Genomic DNA, 17,109 nt, shown 5'->3' on the forward strand with positions numbered 1-17,109 from the left:
AGGAGAGACGTAATACACAGGCACACATTTTCCTGTTCACCCTCCTCACTGCTCCTTTAGCTGGGAAGGCCCACCAGGCACAAGGGCAGGCCCAAGCCTACTCTGAGACCGAGCAAACTGGCGCAGGTGCGTCGCCCTCTCTTTTAGCCTCCCTGAGAGACAGGATCAGAGGCTTGTACCTCCTTGCATCCTCTTTCACCCTGCTATTGCTTTTGCTCTTGCTGGAAGTTAAGCTGCTTGGAGGCAGAGGCCACAGAAGTACTCAGTGTGCACCCATGCACTTATTGAGTGAGCTGGAATTAACAGCTAGGCGCTCTAAGTTCTAAGTGTTGGCTGTTCCCCAGGACGACTGAGGTTTTGAATGAGGGTGAGTTTCCTTTTCTGGTGGCAAGTCCCAAAGGGCTGCAGCTCAGCAAGTAAGATGTTTCCACTTCCTCCCTGCCATGGCTTGGATGTGGCCTGTCCTCCCAGGGTTCATGTGTTGGAGGCGTGGTCCTCAGCACAGCAGTGTTGAGTTGGTGGGACCTTTGAGGTGGAGACTGGTGGGAGGTCACTGGGGGCACGCCTTTGGAAGGAAGGAAGGTCATCCTAGGACCACGTTCGCCAGTCTGGCTTCCTGTCTGGCCACGGGGTCTCTGCCTCCTGCAGACACTCCTCCAGCTGTGATGTCATCCATTAGCAGGCGCTCATGAGAAAGGAGCAGAAGCCAGCATCACACCCCTGAGGCTCCAGAACTGTGGGCCAATTAAGCCCCTTTTCTTTATAAAGTACCCAGCCTCAGCTCTTTCCTTATAGTCATGGAAACCAGGCAAATACACCACCCAATCGCATCGCACTCTCACAGACCTCCAAGGTAGCCATTCACTCTGGCTGAGCCCCAGCCAGCCCTGTGGCACCTCCCGCCTTATTGAACTTAGTTCCTGGAATGATGAGGGTCTTACCCTTGCTGCATTGCCGAAGGAGGGTGATAGAGCCACGGCAGATAGCGGATCACAGCTTTGTTATCTCTGTGGTTGCCCCGGGAGATCTCCATGGCTGCGATCTGCGCCAGGCCGACTTTGAGATGTCCACCAAAGGTATCTTCATGCAAAGGTTGGGAGCACGTCTTCATGTGGCTCTACAAAACCAGACGCCATTGTGCTACTGTGGCAGACACACTGGCCACCCTTTTAAAGATCAGGGTGTCTTTCTCCCCTTCCTTTCACCAAGTGAAGCACACAGCCTGCTGAGGCTTCTCCAGCTGCTTCCCATCACTCTTAGGATAAAGGGGGGAATGTTCCTTGGGATGACCTCTACAACCAGAAGGACCTCTGCATCTTGGCCCCTCGCCCTGCGGCTCCAGCAGCACCGGCTCCGCGTGCTCCCTGCCAGTGAGGCTCCCTCTGCCGGAAATGCCGTTCCTGCAGTGGTTCAGGTTTCAACTCCTGTCCACAGAGAAGTGTTCTCCGAGCGCCCTGACTACGTCCGTGCTGCCGGCTACCCCTTCTTTAGAGCAATCATGGGTTCCGATTTTACTTTGGTTTGTGAGAAGTGCTTGTTAAATTTGGCTTCGGTTACCAGACTAGAAATTAAATAAGGGCAGCTCTCATGCCTGCAACTCCTCTCATCACTGCAACTCCGGTGCCTAGAACAGTGCCAGGCACGCTGTAGTGCTCGATGCCTACTTGTGGACTGAACTTTGAAGGCATTCTCTTTCAGGAAAAGCACTGAACCGGAAGTTGCAAACTAGGTTCTGGACCCCGTTCTGTCCTAAGCAGTCACGTGGCCTCGGGTAAGCCCCTTGCCACACGGCCTTTCCTAACATTTAAAGTCAGAGGACTGGCTGATGTCTGCAGTCCCTATCCCTTTGATCACCGTGGATCCTTCTCACTATTTTCAAAAGGGTCTCCAAGACAAGCTCAGAATGTTTCTGTTTGCATTTAAGCGTGGGACACAGATCCAACAATCGGTAGCCGGCATACGACGGAATGGCAGAGGGGCTTTCTGAGGCATCACTGGGTGTGGAGGTCATGAGATGCTATTAAAGTTGGACTACACCTTCCACCCTAGCACTTATGAAGGGGATTCAAAAAGTTAACAGAAAAAATGGAATTGAGAGAGAATCCTGGGGCCAGCATTGTGGCACAGCAAGTTAATCCACTGCCTGTGATGCTGGCATTCCAGCCTCCCATAGGAGCACTGGTTCAAGTCCCAGCTGCTCCATTTCTCATCCAGTTCCTCCTAACACAACTGGGAAAGCAACGGAGAGATAGCCCAAGTGGCCCAACCTACACGGGAGACCCAGATGGAGCTGCTGGCTCCTAGTTTCCACAGCCAGCCCTGCTATCGTGGCCATCTGGAGGGTGAACAAGTAGGTAGAAGATCTCACTAGCTCTGCCTTTCAATTATTAAAATAAAATAAATCTTTAAAAAAGAGAAAGATAAGCTTATTTTTGTGGAAAAAAGTTTTGAAATTCACACTTTGATTTCTCATAATATGCATTTTCCATGAGAGTTTTGAGGACCTCTTGAATGTATTGAGGCAAACAATTTTGTTCCAAGATAAGCTTATCTTTAAGCATGTAAAGAACTTTTTGAAGTTCTCTTATTTGCCAGGAAGCACTCTGATTTCTAAACAGAGAAAACTGAGTTCAGGGACGACCTGGACACATTTGGCTGATGAACTTCTGGGATCACTAGGTTCCTGTTTCTCAAAAAGCTGTCATGATGTCATTTATTGGGGCCAGCATTGTGGCGTGGTGGGTTAAGCCACTGCCTGCACTGCCAGTGTCCCATAGGGGTTAAAGTTTGAGCCCCAACTGCTCCATTTCTATCCAGCTCCCTGTTACTGTGCCTGGGAAAGCAGCAGAGAATGGTTCAAAAGTTTGGGACCCTGCACCCACACAGGAGACCAGGAAGAAGCTCCTGGCTCCTGGTTTTGACCTGGCCCCACGCTGGCCATTGCAGCCATTTGGGGAGTGAATCAGCAGGTGCCCCCTCTAACTCTGCCTATCAAATAAATAATAAAAAAAAATTTTTTAAAGGTGTCATTTTGGGACTGACATTGTGGAACAGTGGATGAAGTTCCCACTTGGGAAGCCAGCATCTCATACTGGAATGCTGGTTTGAGTCTCTGCTGCTCTGCTTTTTTTTTTTTTTTTTTTTTTTGAGGTCAAAGTCCTTTATTGAGAAGTTCAAAGGGGTGGGCAGGGGAACTTGAACCTGCTGCTGGGGCTGGTTCAAATCCAGCTTCCTCGGCCTCGGGACCTTCCCACCGTCGCGATCTCTCTGCTCTGCTTCTGAGCTAGCTCCTGTCAATGCACCTGGGAAGGCCCAGCTACTTGGGTCCCTGCTTCCCATGGGGAGACCCAGATGGAGCTCCAGGCTCCTGGCTTCAGCCTGGCCCAGCCCTAGCTGTTGTGTAGATTTGGGGAGTGAATCAGTACATGAAAAGTTATTTCCTCCACAAACCCCCACCCCGCTGTCTCTCCCTCTCTGTCTCTGTCACTCTGCCTTTCAAATAATAAATAATTTTTTTAAAGATTTATTTATTTATTTGAAACACAGAAGTACAGAGAAGAGAGAGAGAGAGAAGAGAGAGAGAGAGAAGAGAGAGAGAGAGAGAGAGAGAGAGAGAGATCTTCCATCCATTGGTTCACTCTCCAAATGACTGCAATGGCCATGACTGGGCCAGCCCGAAGCCAGGAGCCAGGAGTTTCATCCGAATCTCCCACGTGGGGGCAGGGGCCCAAGCACTGGGCCGCCTTCCACTGCTTTCCCAGCTGCATCAGCAGGAAGCAGGATCAGAAGTAGAGCAGTGGGGGCCGGCGCTGCGGCTCACTAGGCTAATCCTCCGCCTGCGGTGCCGGCACCCCAGTTTCTAGGTTCAGTTTGGCTGTTCTGTGGATCGTCTTCAAATCCCTGCTACGATTAATCTCTGAACTCCTCAGCGGGATCACGGCAGGGACATGGCTCTGAGTCAGCAATTCATTCCACCTAGCAAAACCACCGATAGACTCGTCAGCCTCACTGAGACTTTGTCCATGTGCAAGTTAGGTTTTGTTCTCTCTCCTTCCTTTCATAATTGTCTTGAAGAAGACAGCCTGGTGCAGATCAAAGCAGTGATGGCCTACATCTGCATAGTGTGCTGCCGCTCATGGAAGTCTCTCTCCGTACGCCATTTCCATCAAGCCTGCAACAGGGGGCGAGCTGGATACGGCAGGCTGGTTTGCCAATGAGGCAACGGAGGCCCAAGTAGTTAAATGACACCATGTGTGGTGGCGAAAAGAGAGTGGCATGGGAGTCACATTAGTCTCCGGTTCAACCTTGACTCCAGCACTTCTTAGTGGGTGACCTTGAGCAAATAACTGTAGGTGCCCAAGCCTCAGTTTCTACATTGGTAAAGTGGGGATAATGTCTTCACAGGAGCACCTGAGAATTGAAGCAATGGCCAAAGTAAAGCGTGTGCATAAGCTGGTGCCACGTGAATACCCTTTGCCTTGCTTCTACCTGGTTTGCAGGACTGCTTTTTTTTTTTTTTTTTTTTACAGTCCAAGATAGGGGTTTATTCAATAGGCCTACAGATGGCCACAAGTCCTTATGTAATCAGCTTAATCCTCTGTGGACATAGGAGCTGAGCAGACAGGAGCCGTCTCACCTTCAGTCTGGTCAGGGTGTGCATGTCTGCCGTGAAGTCCAGCACTTCGGTGATGTACTGCCGCACACACTCCATGGCCGCCGTGCCACACTGCAACACAAGGACACAGCGCGTCACAGCTTCATTCTGTCCTGCCTGCAGTGACCGTCTCATCCCAGCTTCAGGCTCTTTGCTCAGAAGTGCTTCACTCCCTGGATTCCAGATTCACTCCCCTACTCTCATCATAGTCTGTGACTGTCTGCACACACTTGGACAGAAACTGATACAAAAGACTCGTGATGGACAGCAAAGAAAACAGTGGAGGCCTATGGGAAACAGGGTTCAATTCTTTACCTCTGGGGAATTGAGTTGATCTTTGTTTGCTTGTTTTTATCCTTTATACAAAGATTCAGCCCATGTAATGCCATTAGTTGTCAGAGTCCTTACAATCCTCCCCAAACAACAGTAATATTTTATCACTCCGGGGATGTCTTGTGCTACCAAATTTGACTGCCTCAATACTGAGCTTCTACTTTAAAAACAAATGTAAACAAACATCACAGACACTGAGTCAAAGACTTTCATGGTCAAGCGACTTAAAGCCTCTTATGCATAGCAGGTGCACTGTTAAGTGGATATGCTCTTGTCAAGTTCTTGCTAGGGATAAATAAAAGAAAGAAATGAAATGTTCATCTTCCCCACGCATTTCAAGTGTGTTTGAGGAATATTAAAGGCAAAGAAAAGCATGCTTGTCTTTCAGGTTATTAAACAACACCAGCCTGCTCCCTCAGGGCAATGTGGCAAATTTAGGGTTATAAAAAAAAAAAAAAAAAAAAAAGGCAAAGCCAAATGCACAGACAAGCCGCTGCATCAAAGCTGTGTGAGAGAACCCACACATCAGGCTGGGTATAAAGTGGAGCAAAAGCGGGCAGTCTTTGAAGCCATTATGAATACTATGCTAAAGGCCTCTCTTGGCTTTCTTTAGAAAAATCTGGAACATTATATACTTAACTGGCTCACCCAGCGGCTCTCATTTTCCCATATTCATGGAAATCTGCACAGCACTGAGCTATATCACCTCTTTGCTCTTCTAGAATGTTACGCCTGTCAGTTCCTCTGACGGGCTAACAAACAGAACAAGGCCATGGCCGTCTGTCAGAGTGTTTCCCAGCATTTCATACGTTCCAAGGTTTTCTTCTTTTAATTTAAATCAAGTGAAGAAATTATAAAAGGTTTATTGTGTTCTTGCTTTTGCAATATGGATCCTTGAGAGCAAGAAAGGATTTCCCCCCGATTTATTCCGTTTTCTCTGACCTTTCACATGCCATGCAAACAGGAGTGCAGCCTCTGTTCTCAAATTTCTGGGAAGGGCATTTGTTTCTTTCATTGGTGATGTTTGATACCATCTCAATGAAGCAAATGTCGCCAAAGATAACTACAGGGCGCATTATTCAACGTTTGTCTTTTAAGTTTAAATCTCAAAAAGGAGAGTGAGAAATTGACTATTACCTAGCTACTTTGTTCCAGGGACAGCAACTACATTTGGTAAAAGCCTTAAAATCCATTTCCCAGTCAGGAGAATCTTAATGTGCTGCCGCAGTTGGAAAACAAAGCATATAATTTCCAGTCTCCTTTCTCTGCCCCCTGCTTTTACTCTAAACATCATGAGTATAACCTGTGTCACTGACAAAACAAAATATAAGGAGTCAAGCCCCGTCTCTGTCAGAAGACCCGCACCCATTCCAATGGGAAACCTTATCATAAAGGAGCTTGAAAATAATTCTGACCTCAAACACAGGAACTGAAGCAAATCATAGCCAGTTCTTCCTCAAAATTTAGATGCCTTTAAAGTTACAGTTTTTACATTATATGAGAGGTCTTCCAAAAGTTCGTGGGAAATGCATATCATGAAAAAACACACATGGATTTCAAACATGTTTGCACCAAGATAAACTTAATAAAGCCCATTTTTTTCCACAAGCTTTTTCAAGTACCCCTGTGAAAATAACACATGCTCAATGTAGAAAAGTAGGACAGAAATTATTAAAAAAATTAAAATGACCATAATCCTAAATCCTGTTCTCCATTTCTAAGAAAACTACTTCCAAGTTTTTGAATGCATATGCCATACACACATAGATATACTCTTTTATAAGACTGTGATAACTTCTTTCTAACATGCTTTTTAATTAAATCATAGGCACTTTCAGTGAACTAAATATTCTTAGGAACTTTGATTTGAAAACCATAAGAGACTATCTCATGGATGCAGCCTATTTTATTTAAACAGCATCTAACCTTGGATATTCAGTCTGCTTACAATATGATTTTGCTAGTTTAAACGATGCTTTAAAAAATATTTTGTACATAAATCTGTATGCACAACATTTGTTTTCTTGAATATATTTCTTGAAGCAGACTGTCAAACAACCTTCAGCCAGGTACGTTTCACTGCCACCAATAGTTTAAAAGAATGCTTGTTTCACTTCACCATCAACAAGTTTAATCATCAAGCAAAATCTGCTGGGAGGATGGGGAAGGGAGAAGGTACCAGTCAAGTGGCACAAGGTTTCAGGAATTCAGAATAAACAGATCCCAGAGATCTGGGTACCAAAGAGCCTATGGTTAGCAATATTGTATTGTTATGATCAAACATGTGCCAAGAGAGTAAACACCATGTGAAGTGTTTTCATAATAAATAAATAAATAAATAAGGTTGGAGGACGCTTTGGTGATGGTGGACACGCTTGTGGCATAGATTGTGGTGATGGTGTCACAGGTACACACGAATCAACAAACTCATCAAACTGTGCTCATCAAAGATATACAGCCTCCTGTAAGTCCATCAAACCTCAGTAAAGTAAAAACAGAAATAAAAAATTGTGGGGAAATTAGTTACATGATGGTGCCCAGGGGAAGTAAGGTGGGCGGAATCCAAAGTTGTTTACCACTAAAACTAATTGGCTATGCAACATCAGGGGAGGTAACAAAACTAGTAACAAGTGTATAGACATAGGGCTAGTCCTATAGAAAGCCCCCTGTAAAATGACCGTTTAAGTGATTGGTTGGTCCTTAGCCCTGCCCTAATGACTCTGCAGTTTTGTGCTATAAAAGGTTCTGTTACACAGGAAGTAAACGAGTCCTTGCTAGACTTGGCTCCCCGCTGCGTCTGACTGTCTCCGGGATCGGGAGGCTGGGGAACGGGCGAGCGGTGCACTTACCTTTCCTCGGACCCAGTCCATCCTTGTACGGGTGGACTAAGACCCAGCATCTGGCGCCCAATGTGGGGCTCGAGCAGTTACTTTTCGGCCGAGGCCAAGCGGTCTCTCAGGGTAAGTGAAACCCTAGTATGGGTAATGCAGTTTCGTCCAGAGTGGACCTGGCCTTAAAGGCCTTACAGGACTTGGGAGAGCCCAGAGATTCAGAGGAAGATGGCGGGGAAAGAGAATGGGCTAAGTTCAATCAAAAAGCAAAAACGAAATTAAAAGCCATCCCGCCTAGCCCCTCCACCCCAGGAGGGCCGGAACCGCCCCCATACCTCCTGGGGGCAGAGGCAGCCTCCCCCTATGTAGAGCCGCGGAGGGAGCTACCTGATGCAGACCCTTCCGATTGCCCGGGAGGAGGGAGGAGAAATGAGGTAACCTATGCGGGAGCAGCCGCTGGCATGGCGGCGGCCATGCCGCCCGCTCTGCTGGTGCTGCTGCTCCTGGGGCCAGGAGGCTGGGGCCAGGCAGAGCCCCCACACAACACCCTGCGGGAGCATCACCCCGCTGCCTTCCGGGGACGTGGCTGCCGCCTTCCAAGGCCCCTGGGAGCGCCTGTGGTGTCGCCTCACGGACCCCGCAGAGGGCTGCTGCACACTGGCCGCGCGCCTGGCCGGCCAGGACCCCTCGCAGTCGCCATTGGAGCTGTGTGAGGAGCCGCGCCTGGCCATGGAGCTGGGTAACACCACAGCCCCCTCGCACCTGGACGACACAGTGCACGTACTGTGCTGCACCCCCCAATGCAGCGCATGCAGCCCGACGTTGACCACTGGAGCCAGAGCGGCGGCGGCAGGGGCGGCCCGGGCCAGCAGTGGCCTCAGCACAGGGCCAACAGCTGCTGCCCACCCAGTTGAGCAGCGGCGCGGACCGGGTGGACGACGATGGGGATAAGCGCTGGTGCCGGTGGCCCGGGTGGGAGCCCCGATGTGGGGGGGAGGGGAGGACTGCAGCTCCGGGCCCCTCTCTCCACCGTGGAACAAAGCGGGAGATCTGGGGCCGGGAGAGGAGAGGCTGGGGCGACTCGCGGAGAGGCTGCAACGGGGACGCGGGCCGGCCGCGGACCCCGGTCCGAGGGCGCCGAGCAAGCACGCGCCTTACAGCCCCGCGGCGCTCCCACTGGGTATGGGGCGCTCCGCGGCCGCCTGAGGCTGGGGCCTGGCCTGGCCTCCCGAGGCCCGCACGCGCCTTGCACCCTGCACCCGAACACTCACTGGACCTGGCCGGAGGCAGAGGGCGGTACGTCGCAGGACTGCGTGGGTACCAGTTCAGAGCGCAGCGAACGGGCGCACCCCGAGGATACCTGTTCCCGGCCCTCCTGCTGCACGGGCTGGGAGAGGGTTGAGCACCCTGCTGTACAACACCCACCTGTACCACGCCTTCCCCATGCTGCTGCTGGACACTGCCCTGGTCTACCTGCCCATCACGTCCCAGGGCAAGGAGACCGACCTGCCAGGACTGCCTGCAGTCCTACCTCCTGGAGACGCTCATTCAGCTGCCTGCCAGCTCCGTCACCAAGGTCTCCATCCAGTTTGAGTGGACCCTGCTCAAGTGGACTGAGTACACTCCAGACCTCAACCATGGCTTCTATGTCAGCCTGTCCATCCTCAGTCCAGCTACTTTGTGAGACTGTACACGGAACTGCTGCTGGTGAGCCTGCCCACGCAGGACTTCAGCATGCCCTACAATGTGATCTGCGCGTGCTACGGCTCCTTCTCCACATCGAGGAGCCTAGCACCAGCGGCCTGGCCAAGAGGCTGGCCTAAATGAACAACTTTTAAAACAAAAAGGGGGGACCAACCCCCCTCTCAATGGGTGTGTGAGACTACGGGGATGGGTCATTGGATTAGTCAAAAGGTTCTCAGGAAAAAATCTGGAACGGATGTCAAATTGTTAATGAGACTTTGGGCCAATGGGTGGCACCTCAGAAGGGAGGGATGTTTTTGTTATGCAGGGCTACAGGCTCACACCTTGTATTGGTGCACAACAATGATTCTTGCGTGCTAGTGTCCCTCATCCCCCACGTACTGTAACCACCCTCCCATAATTACAAGTCACGCGACACCCCAAGACAGGTAAAGCACCCAGCGTCCTGCACCAACCTAAGACAGGGCTCATGGCCAAGCTGCCTGGGTTACCAATGACGGGTAAGGGCAAAGACGGCTGGGGGCAACCTAAGACAGGGACCGCGTGCTAAAACAAAAAAGGGGGAATATGTGGGGAAATTAGTTACATGATGGTGCCCAGGGGAAGTAAGGTGGGCGGAATCCAAAGTTGTTTACCACTAAAACTAATTGGCTATGCAACATCAGGGGAGGTAACAAAACTAGTAACAAGTGTATAGACATAGGGCTAGTCCTATAGAAAGCCCCCTGTAAAATGACCGTTTAAGTGATTGGTTGGTCCTTAGCCCTGCCCTAATGACTCTGCAGTTTTGTGCTATAAAAGGTTCTGTTACACAGGAAGTAAACGAGTCCTTGCTAGACTTGGCTCCCCGCTGCGTCTGACTGTCTCCGGGATCGGGAGGCTGGGGAACGGGCGAGCGGTGCACTTACCTTTCCTCGGACCCAGTCCATCCTGTACGGGTGGACTAAGACCCAGCATCCAAAAAATGTCATGATTTGCTAACTAATTTTAATTTTTATATGTTATATTGATTTACAATTCACTGATCAAAGGTGAGGGTGAAAGTTTGTTTTGAATGCCTCACCGCTCTTTGCCCAATGCTCACTGCTCTATCTATACCTATGTTAATCTTTTGACTACTGGTTTTTTTTTTTTGTGCCTGCTGGAATGTTTGTCTTTCACTTCCTGATTTCAATAAACACTTTATATATTAGGGATGTTGTTTTTTAGTTACCACACAGATAGCAAATGTTGCATTGGTTATGGGGCTGAGTTCTAGCCAATGGAATGGTAGTAGAAGAAATATATTCTTCTAGAGTTGGCCCAGGAAAACCTCCCATGGAGCGTGTTTTCTTCTCTTTCCCCAACCACCAGCAGACTGCAGAGGAAGCCACCCCCTCTATTAGTCAGAATACTGATGTAAATGTAGTGTGAACAAACAACAAACCGTTTCTGTGTTGTCACTGCTCCTGGGATTTCATATCACAGCATCTCGCATTACGTGACTTTAATGACGGGCACCTGGCACAGCAGTTGTCACTGGAGACACCTGCAGCCCACACCCGAGAGCCTGGGTTTGAGTCCCAGCTCCACCTCCTGCTCCAGCTTCCTGCCGATGCGCTCTGGGAAGCAGAGCACACGGCTCAAGTCCTTGGGCCTGAGGCACCCACAGGAGAAACTCAGACTGAGTTCTTGGCTCCTGATTATTGCAAGCATTAAGGAGTGAACCAGGGTATGGGAGATCTCTCTCTCTGCCTATCTCTCTCTCTCTGCCTTTCAAATAAAAATAAATAGATATTTTAAGGAATCCTTTAAAAAAGCATAATCCGGGTAATTCTACTCCCAGAGATCTATTATAAAAATAGTCTAAAATAGGGGTAAAGATTTAAGTACAGAGACATCCCTTATATAATAATTACTATTGCAGAATATTGAAAATAACTAAACTATCCAAGGTAATGTTTGTTAAGAGTAAGTTAATGCTTGCCAAGACTATGTTTAATGGGTGACACTTACGATGCAGACCAGCATTGCACTAGTATGCTTTATAGATACTGTCTTGTCCAGTCTGACCTATACATTACACCCTGTTATATCACATTATACAGGCGAAACACATCAAAGAATCTTGGACTAACCAACTTTCTGAACATCACACAGCTTGTAAATGCCAGGCCTCAAGCCCAGATACAAGTCTAAAGCCTACACTCTTAACCACGTTAAATGAAATATGAAACTGCTGACGATTAACTCAGTTAGGACTCACCCCAGGTACGGAGGCTATCATCTGCTTGCTCAGGATTGTTGATTCAGCTAGTTTGGTTCCAGCATCTGCACAAATAAACTAATAAAAACATTGAAAGAATAATTATTTTCAAGAGTACTTGGACAGTAATAAGTAATTTATAATCTTATTAGCTTGGCTTAAATTGATTAGTGTTTTCTTGCATGGCAGTCTGCCCTGGATGTTTCGAACCTGCCAATCATGATCGTTCACTCATATCAGGAACTCAGAAACACAGGGCTGACGTTAACACACAGATCCTTCCTTTGCCCAGAGCCAAGTGGCTGAAAGGGTGTCTCCCATCCAGGAAGAAACAGAAGACATCGACACTGCCAGGTTCACCCTGCAGTCACTCTGCTTCTTCCTTGGCACCTGTTGACAGTTACTGTAGGCTCCCATGTATAGATTGTTCACAACTTCTTACATTTAGAATGAACAGAGAACAACAATCTCTGAGAGAGTATTCTACTTGCTTCTTCCTCTTTAGGGACTCTCAGCGTCTTGTCTTCCCACCCCCACTGTAGCCACATGTGTCCTCTGTGCTGGAAATGATCCCACCCCTGCTCTGTACACACACAGGACATCTCACACGCTTGCACTGTGCCTGTCCTCACTTTAGACTGCAGGGACCCACGAGTGCATTTTTCAACCTGCTATGCGCTCTTCCAGAGCCAGACTGGATGCACCTCAGCCCCAGCCCCAGCTGAGTGTCTGGCATCCCAGAGGGGCTCAGCAAGACTTGCTGAAACGGATCGATTAATCAGGTATGACCAGCGTTCATGATGAGGGTGAGTTTGCCAGATTACAATTTAATTTGCTTCATGACCGATTTTTGACAGGTACTTTCCACTCAATACAACATTCAACTATTTATGAATTGTTTTAGGGAATAAATTACACCTAGGGTTGGCAGAGTTTGCTATGGCCAATTAGCTCCTGTTTAATTTCTCTTTCCAGGCTGCTGGCTAGGAGCCCTAACAACTTCAGGGTCTGAAACTGCTATTACACAGAGCTCAGAACTCGTCCAGAGGCGGCAACACCGGCCACCTTTCCTTCCTGCTCGTCCACTCTCACCCTGGGAGGCACAGGGAGGCTGGCTGGGCTGACCATGAGATGAGCCAGGCAACGTAGTCCCTGTCAAACTGGGGCGATGTAACACAGACCGGGGCTGTACAGAACATCTCCAGGAGGCCCGACAAGGAGAAACGGAACAAAGGAACCAGCAGAAGCCAGCAGGCTGCAGGCTGATCAGCAGTCAGGTCCAGGCATTCGTGGTAGGCAGTGAGTTCGGGCTCACAAGGCGGAGCTTGAAGAGAAAGGCCTTCTGAGGCCAAGCAGCCTTCAGATGTCTTGTGCAGGGCAGAGACGTGTGGCAGACACAGTCCCTTATGAAAGGCATTTAGGTGTAGGTAATGGCGAGAGCTGTGTGACAGCCGCTTCGAGACAGACCTTGCTGTGCACACTCTCCTATTTCCATTCACTTCAAAGAGCTGCAGATAGTGGAAGAATCTATTTGGCCAACTCCTAATCTGGCAAAGAAAGCAGGACCCGGTAACACCCCGGGTGTAGCCACAGCTTTCAGTTACTTTTACTCAGGTATGTCTGCTCACCTAGCTCAGACTTACAAACAACACAGAAACAGTAAACAAGTTGTGTCTTCAAAATGCAAAGCCTGTAACTTTGGACAAAGCCTGCAAGCAAACATGCATGCCTGTAACACGTGCTGGCAATACGGTGCAAACCCCCCCACCCCGACTCCGGCTCCTGGCAGTTGCCACGTGTTGCCCTGTGAGATTCATTTTCACGTGCTGTCTGGGCCCGCCGTCAAAGAAAACTGATTTAGGACAAAGTTTCAAAGCCTCTGCTGGGGCACTGGCATTATTTTCACTTCATTTCTTTACAACAGGAATGAGGCTGTGCAGAGACGCAGGGGCTCAGCAAAGACAGAGCTGGGGACTGAGAGGACCAGGGGCACGGTCAGACGGTGCAGTCAGACCTCCACGTGTGCCTGCCCTAGGGGCAAGCCTGGAGCTTGTGAGAAGCAAAACGTCCACGGCTCCCCCTCTGCAGATGCCCTCCCCACCTGGCCCCATCTGCAAAGCGGAAAAGGCGGCGTAGTAAAAGTGCCCTCCGTGCAGTCGGCCACCACTCAGTGTCAAGACCTCACATCCAATTCAAATGTTTGATCTGTGATAGCTCTTCCAAGTCAGAATTAAAGAAAAAAAAAACTACCCTAAAAGTGCAAGATGTCTCAGAGAATCTAGTACAGGAAAGAGAATACAAATGCCTAAGTTTCTAAAATCATCTATTATTTGCTTTTTATCAAAGCATGTTAATGCAGTATGTCTGCATTTCATGTAGCTGCCAATCATGAACTGAAGAAACCTCTTATAATTTTATAGAACTGTTCAAAGTGTAAAGATATAATTAAAATCAGAAGGGGCAAAGATAATTGCTGTAGAATGAAGAATTCTATACTTTCGGGAAGAAATATGCCACTGATATATGCACTCCCCCATGAATACAAAAGAAACTTGCTATCTGTGATGTCTCATTATTAAGTCCATTATCAAAATGATCCCTAAAATAGTATCTCCCCCTCCCATGCCATGGTGATCAGATTATTACTAACTCAACTAATATTAGTCACCCCACTCAACAGAAACCCCGTGAATTAGAAACAAGAGCTATTCCTCTGTCGGTTCTTTGTCCTCCAGCCCACAACCCACCTATCTTTAAAGAAAACCTTTTTCTGACATGATTTCTCATAGCTTGAGGGTTTAGGTATATCCCACAGAGTGGGGGAGGTACATGCAAATGAGCAGAACAGCTACCTTTCACACAAAAAAAATTCATTTTTGATTTGAACTTAGTCTTTCTGCAGCTTTTAATGAGCGACAGCTCTCCAGCTCCACAACTGAAATAACCTGTTGCACATAAAATGCCCACAGCAGGGGCAGGCGTGTGGCGCAGCGGTTAACGTTACGCTGACACCTATTCTATGTCGGGATGCCAATTCAAGTCCCAGCTGCTGCACTCCAGATCCGACTTTTTTGCTAATGCACCTGGGAAGGCAGCAGAGAGATGACAGCCCAAGTATTTGGGTCCCGGCCTCCGAAATGGGAGACCTGGATGGAGTTCCTGGCTTCTGGCTTTGGCCTAGCCTAGCAGATGGAATATCTTTCTTTCTCTGTCACTCAGCCTTCCAAACAAACAAATAAATCATTTTATAAAAATGTCCACAGGGCTGGCGCTGTGGGGTAGCAGGTAAAGCCACCGCCAGAGGTGCCAGCATCCCATATGGGTGCTGGTTCGAGTCCTGGCTGCTCCACTTCCAATCCAGCTCTCTGCAATGGCCTGGGAAGGCAGTTGAGCATGGCCCAAGTGCTTGGGCCCCTGCACTCCCATGAGGGATCTGGAAGAAGCTCCTGGCTCCTGGCTTCAGACCGGCCAATCTCCTGCTGGTGCAGCCACCTAGGGAGTGAACCAGCAGATGGATGACTTTTTCTCTCTCTTTCTCTTTCTTTTTCTCTCCCCACCCCCGCCTCTGCCTCTCTGTAACTGCCTCTCTGTAACTCTGCCTTTCAAATAAATCTTTAAAAAAAAAAGTCTACAGTAAACCAACAATAGAGAAAATATTATAAACAAAAGCAAAAATGTCACTAGAGCTGAATTAAAATCGCAGAATAGTTCATCTGTCCAAATCACAGAGGGTGAGCTATGCCCCATTGTTTGACAATTTAGGTTCTGAAATATATTATTTTTCTTTTCTATTTGGCAAATGATTTCATGTTTCTATGCCCTGATTTCTTTGGGGGAAAAAATCCACCTGAGCACCTAAGGTCACCCAACAACTTCATTTGTAAGGGGAAACAAACACCAGCGGTCATGGGTAGACAACCGTAGCACAGCACACTGGGAAGTTTCCCGGGAAGCCAGGCTCTGGGAAGAGTTTCCAGGAATTCAAAACCAGATTGGTGCCAGTCACTGCCTGGACGTGCTTAGAACCTGGATGATCCCACATTCCTTGAGCAAGTGTTCTGTTGTCCCATAGAGGGGTCTCTCTTACTGCCCGAGTATTTGAGATACAACAAAGTCACGACAGAAATGAACATAAAATAACATAAACGCTCCGTCTCAGGAAACCCATCTATCTACTGAGTTACGGATCAGGGGAGCAGCAGATGAGACACCCTGGTATTTCCTTATCGGGTGGAAGAATGGCAAATCCAGTTCTGGAGCAACTGTCTTCTCACCACAGTGGCCTGGGTCACTCATGATGGGTCACCTGGGGAGTTTTTCCTCCCAATTCTTGCTTTTCTGTTTCCAACTTGCATTTCCAATTAAGCAAGTCCACACCTACTGCTTTCAAATGCTAGTCACTGATATCTATGAAGAAAGACACCGTCTGCCCCAGACAACTCACTTTGTCCAAACTGAGAGCCTGGCTCTCCAGCAGCCCACCAGTAAAGGGGAATGCCTCCCTCTGACTCCAGTCTGCAGCCTCTGGCCTAAAAGAAGCTGCCAGAGAGCAAGCATCACCTCTGCTATCCTCCAGAGAACAACTGGAGGATGAAGGCAGTGAACCGAGAAACCTTATGAAAGATGCACTCAGGAAGAGAAATCAAGATGCTTCTCCTGCATCTTTGAGTGGCCCTATAAAGGGTTTCTCTCCATGACAGGACCACAAAGCAGAAAAGGGAAGTATTCTGTTTTATTTCTCCCACTTATAATGGAAGTGGCTTACTCTAAGATTTTTTTAAAGTTTATTTATTTTTTGAAAGTCTGAGTTACAGAGAAGAAGAGGCAGAGGCAGAGTGAGAGTGAAAGCAAGAGAGAAAGGGAGAGAGAGAGAGAGAGAGAGAGAGAGAGAGATTGATTGATCTTCTCTCTGTTGGTTCACCCCTCAAATGGCTGCAATGGTCCGGGCTGGGCCAGGCTGAAGCCAGGAGCCAGGAGCTTCATCCGGGTGGCCCATGTGGGTGCAGGGGCCCAAGGACTTGGGCCATCTTCCACTGCTTTCCCAAGTGCATTAGCAAGGAGCTGAATCAGAAGCAGAGCAGCTGGGGCTCAAACCAGAACACAGATGAGGTGCCGGCGCTGCAGGGGCGGCTTTACCTGCCCCACCACAGTGCTGACCCTACTCTAAGAATTCATAGAACAAAGGTGCGTAACTTGGAAATGGAAGAATGTCTGATGTTCTTTTGCTGGGGAAGGTTGAAAGGTTATTCACAGGTTGTTCTCTGTGAGCATGATCACAAAATGTCTTCAAAACACTCTCCAACTTGGGTAATTCTACAACTGGACCTTTTCCCCTTAACTTC

The 17,109-nt window shown here is 48.4% G+C and overlaps 1 protein-coding gene across 2 annotated transcripts in view; it reads right to left on the reverse strand.

Annotated features, from left to right (window-relative positions):
* UNC79 (unc-79 homolog, NALCN channel complex subunit) overlaps positions 1-17,109 on the reverse strand; it is a 230,655-nt gene that overhangs the window by 19,796 nt on the left and 193,750 nt on the right. For both annotated transcript variants that reach the window (XM_062181218.1, XM_062181217.1), the window contains 3 exons: positions 11,768-11,845; positions 4,637-4,726; positions 942-1,117 (listed from right to left, as the gene is read on the reverse strand). In XM_062181218.1, coding sequence (XP_062037202.1) covers positions 942-1,117; positions 4,637-4,726; positions 11,768-11,845 — 344 coding nt within the window. The remainder of the gene's footprint in view (positions 1-941; positions 1,118-4,636; positions 4,727-11,767; positions 11,846-17,109) is intronic.

This window comes from Lepus europaeus, chromosome 22 (assembly GCF_033115175.1).
Source record: "Lepus europaeus isolate LE1 chromosome 22, mLepTim1.pri, whole genome shotgun sequence".
Lineage (NCBI taxonomy): Eukaryota > Metazoa > Chordata > Mammalia > Lagomorpha > Leporidae > Lepus > Lepus europaeus.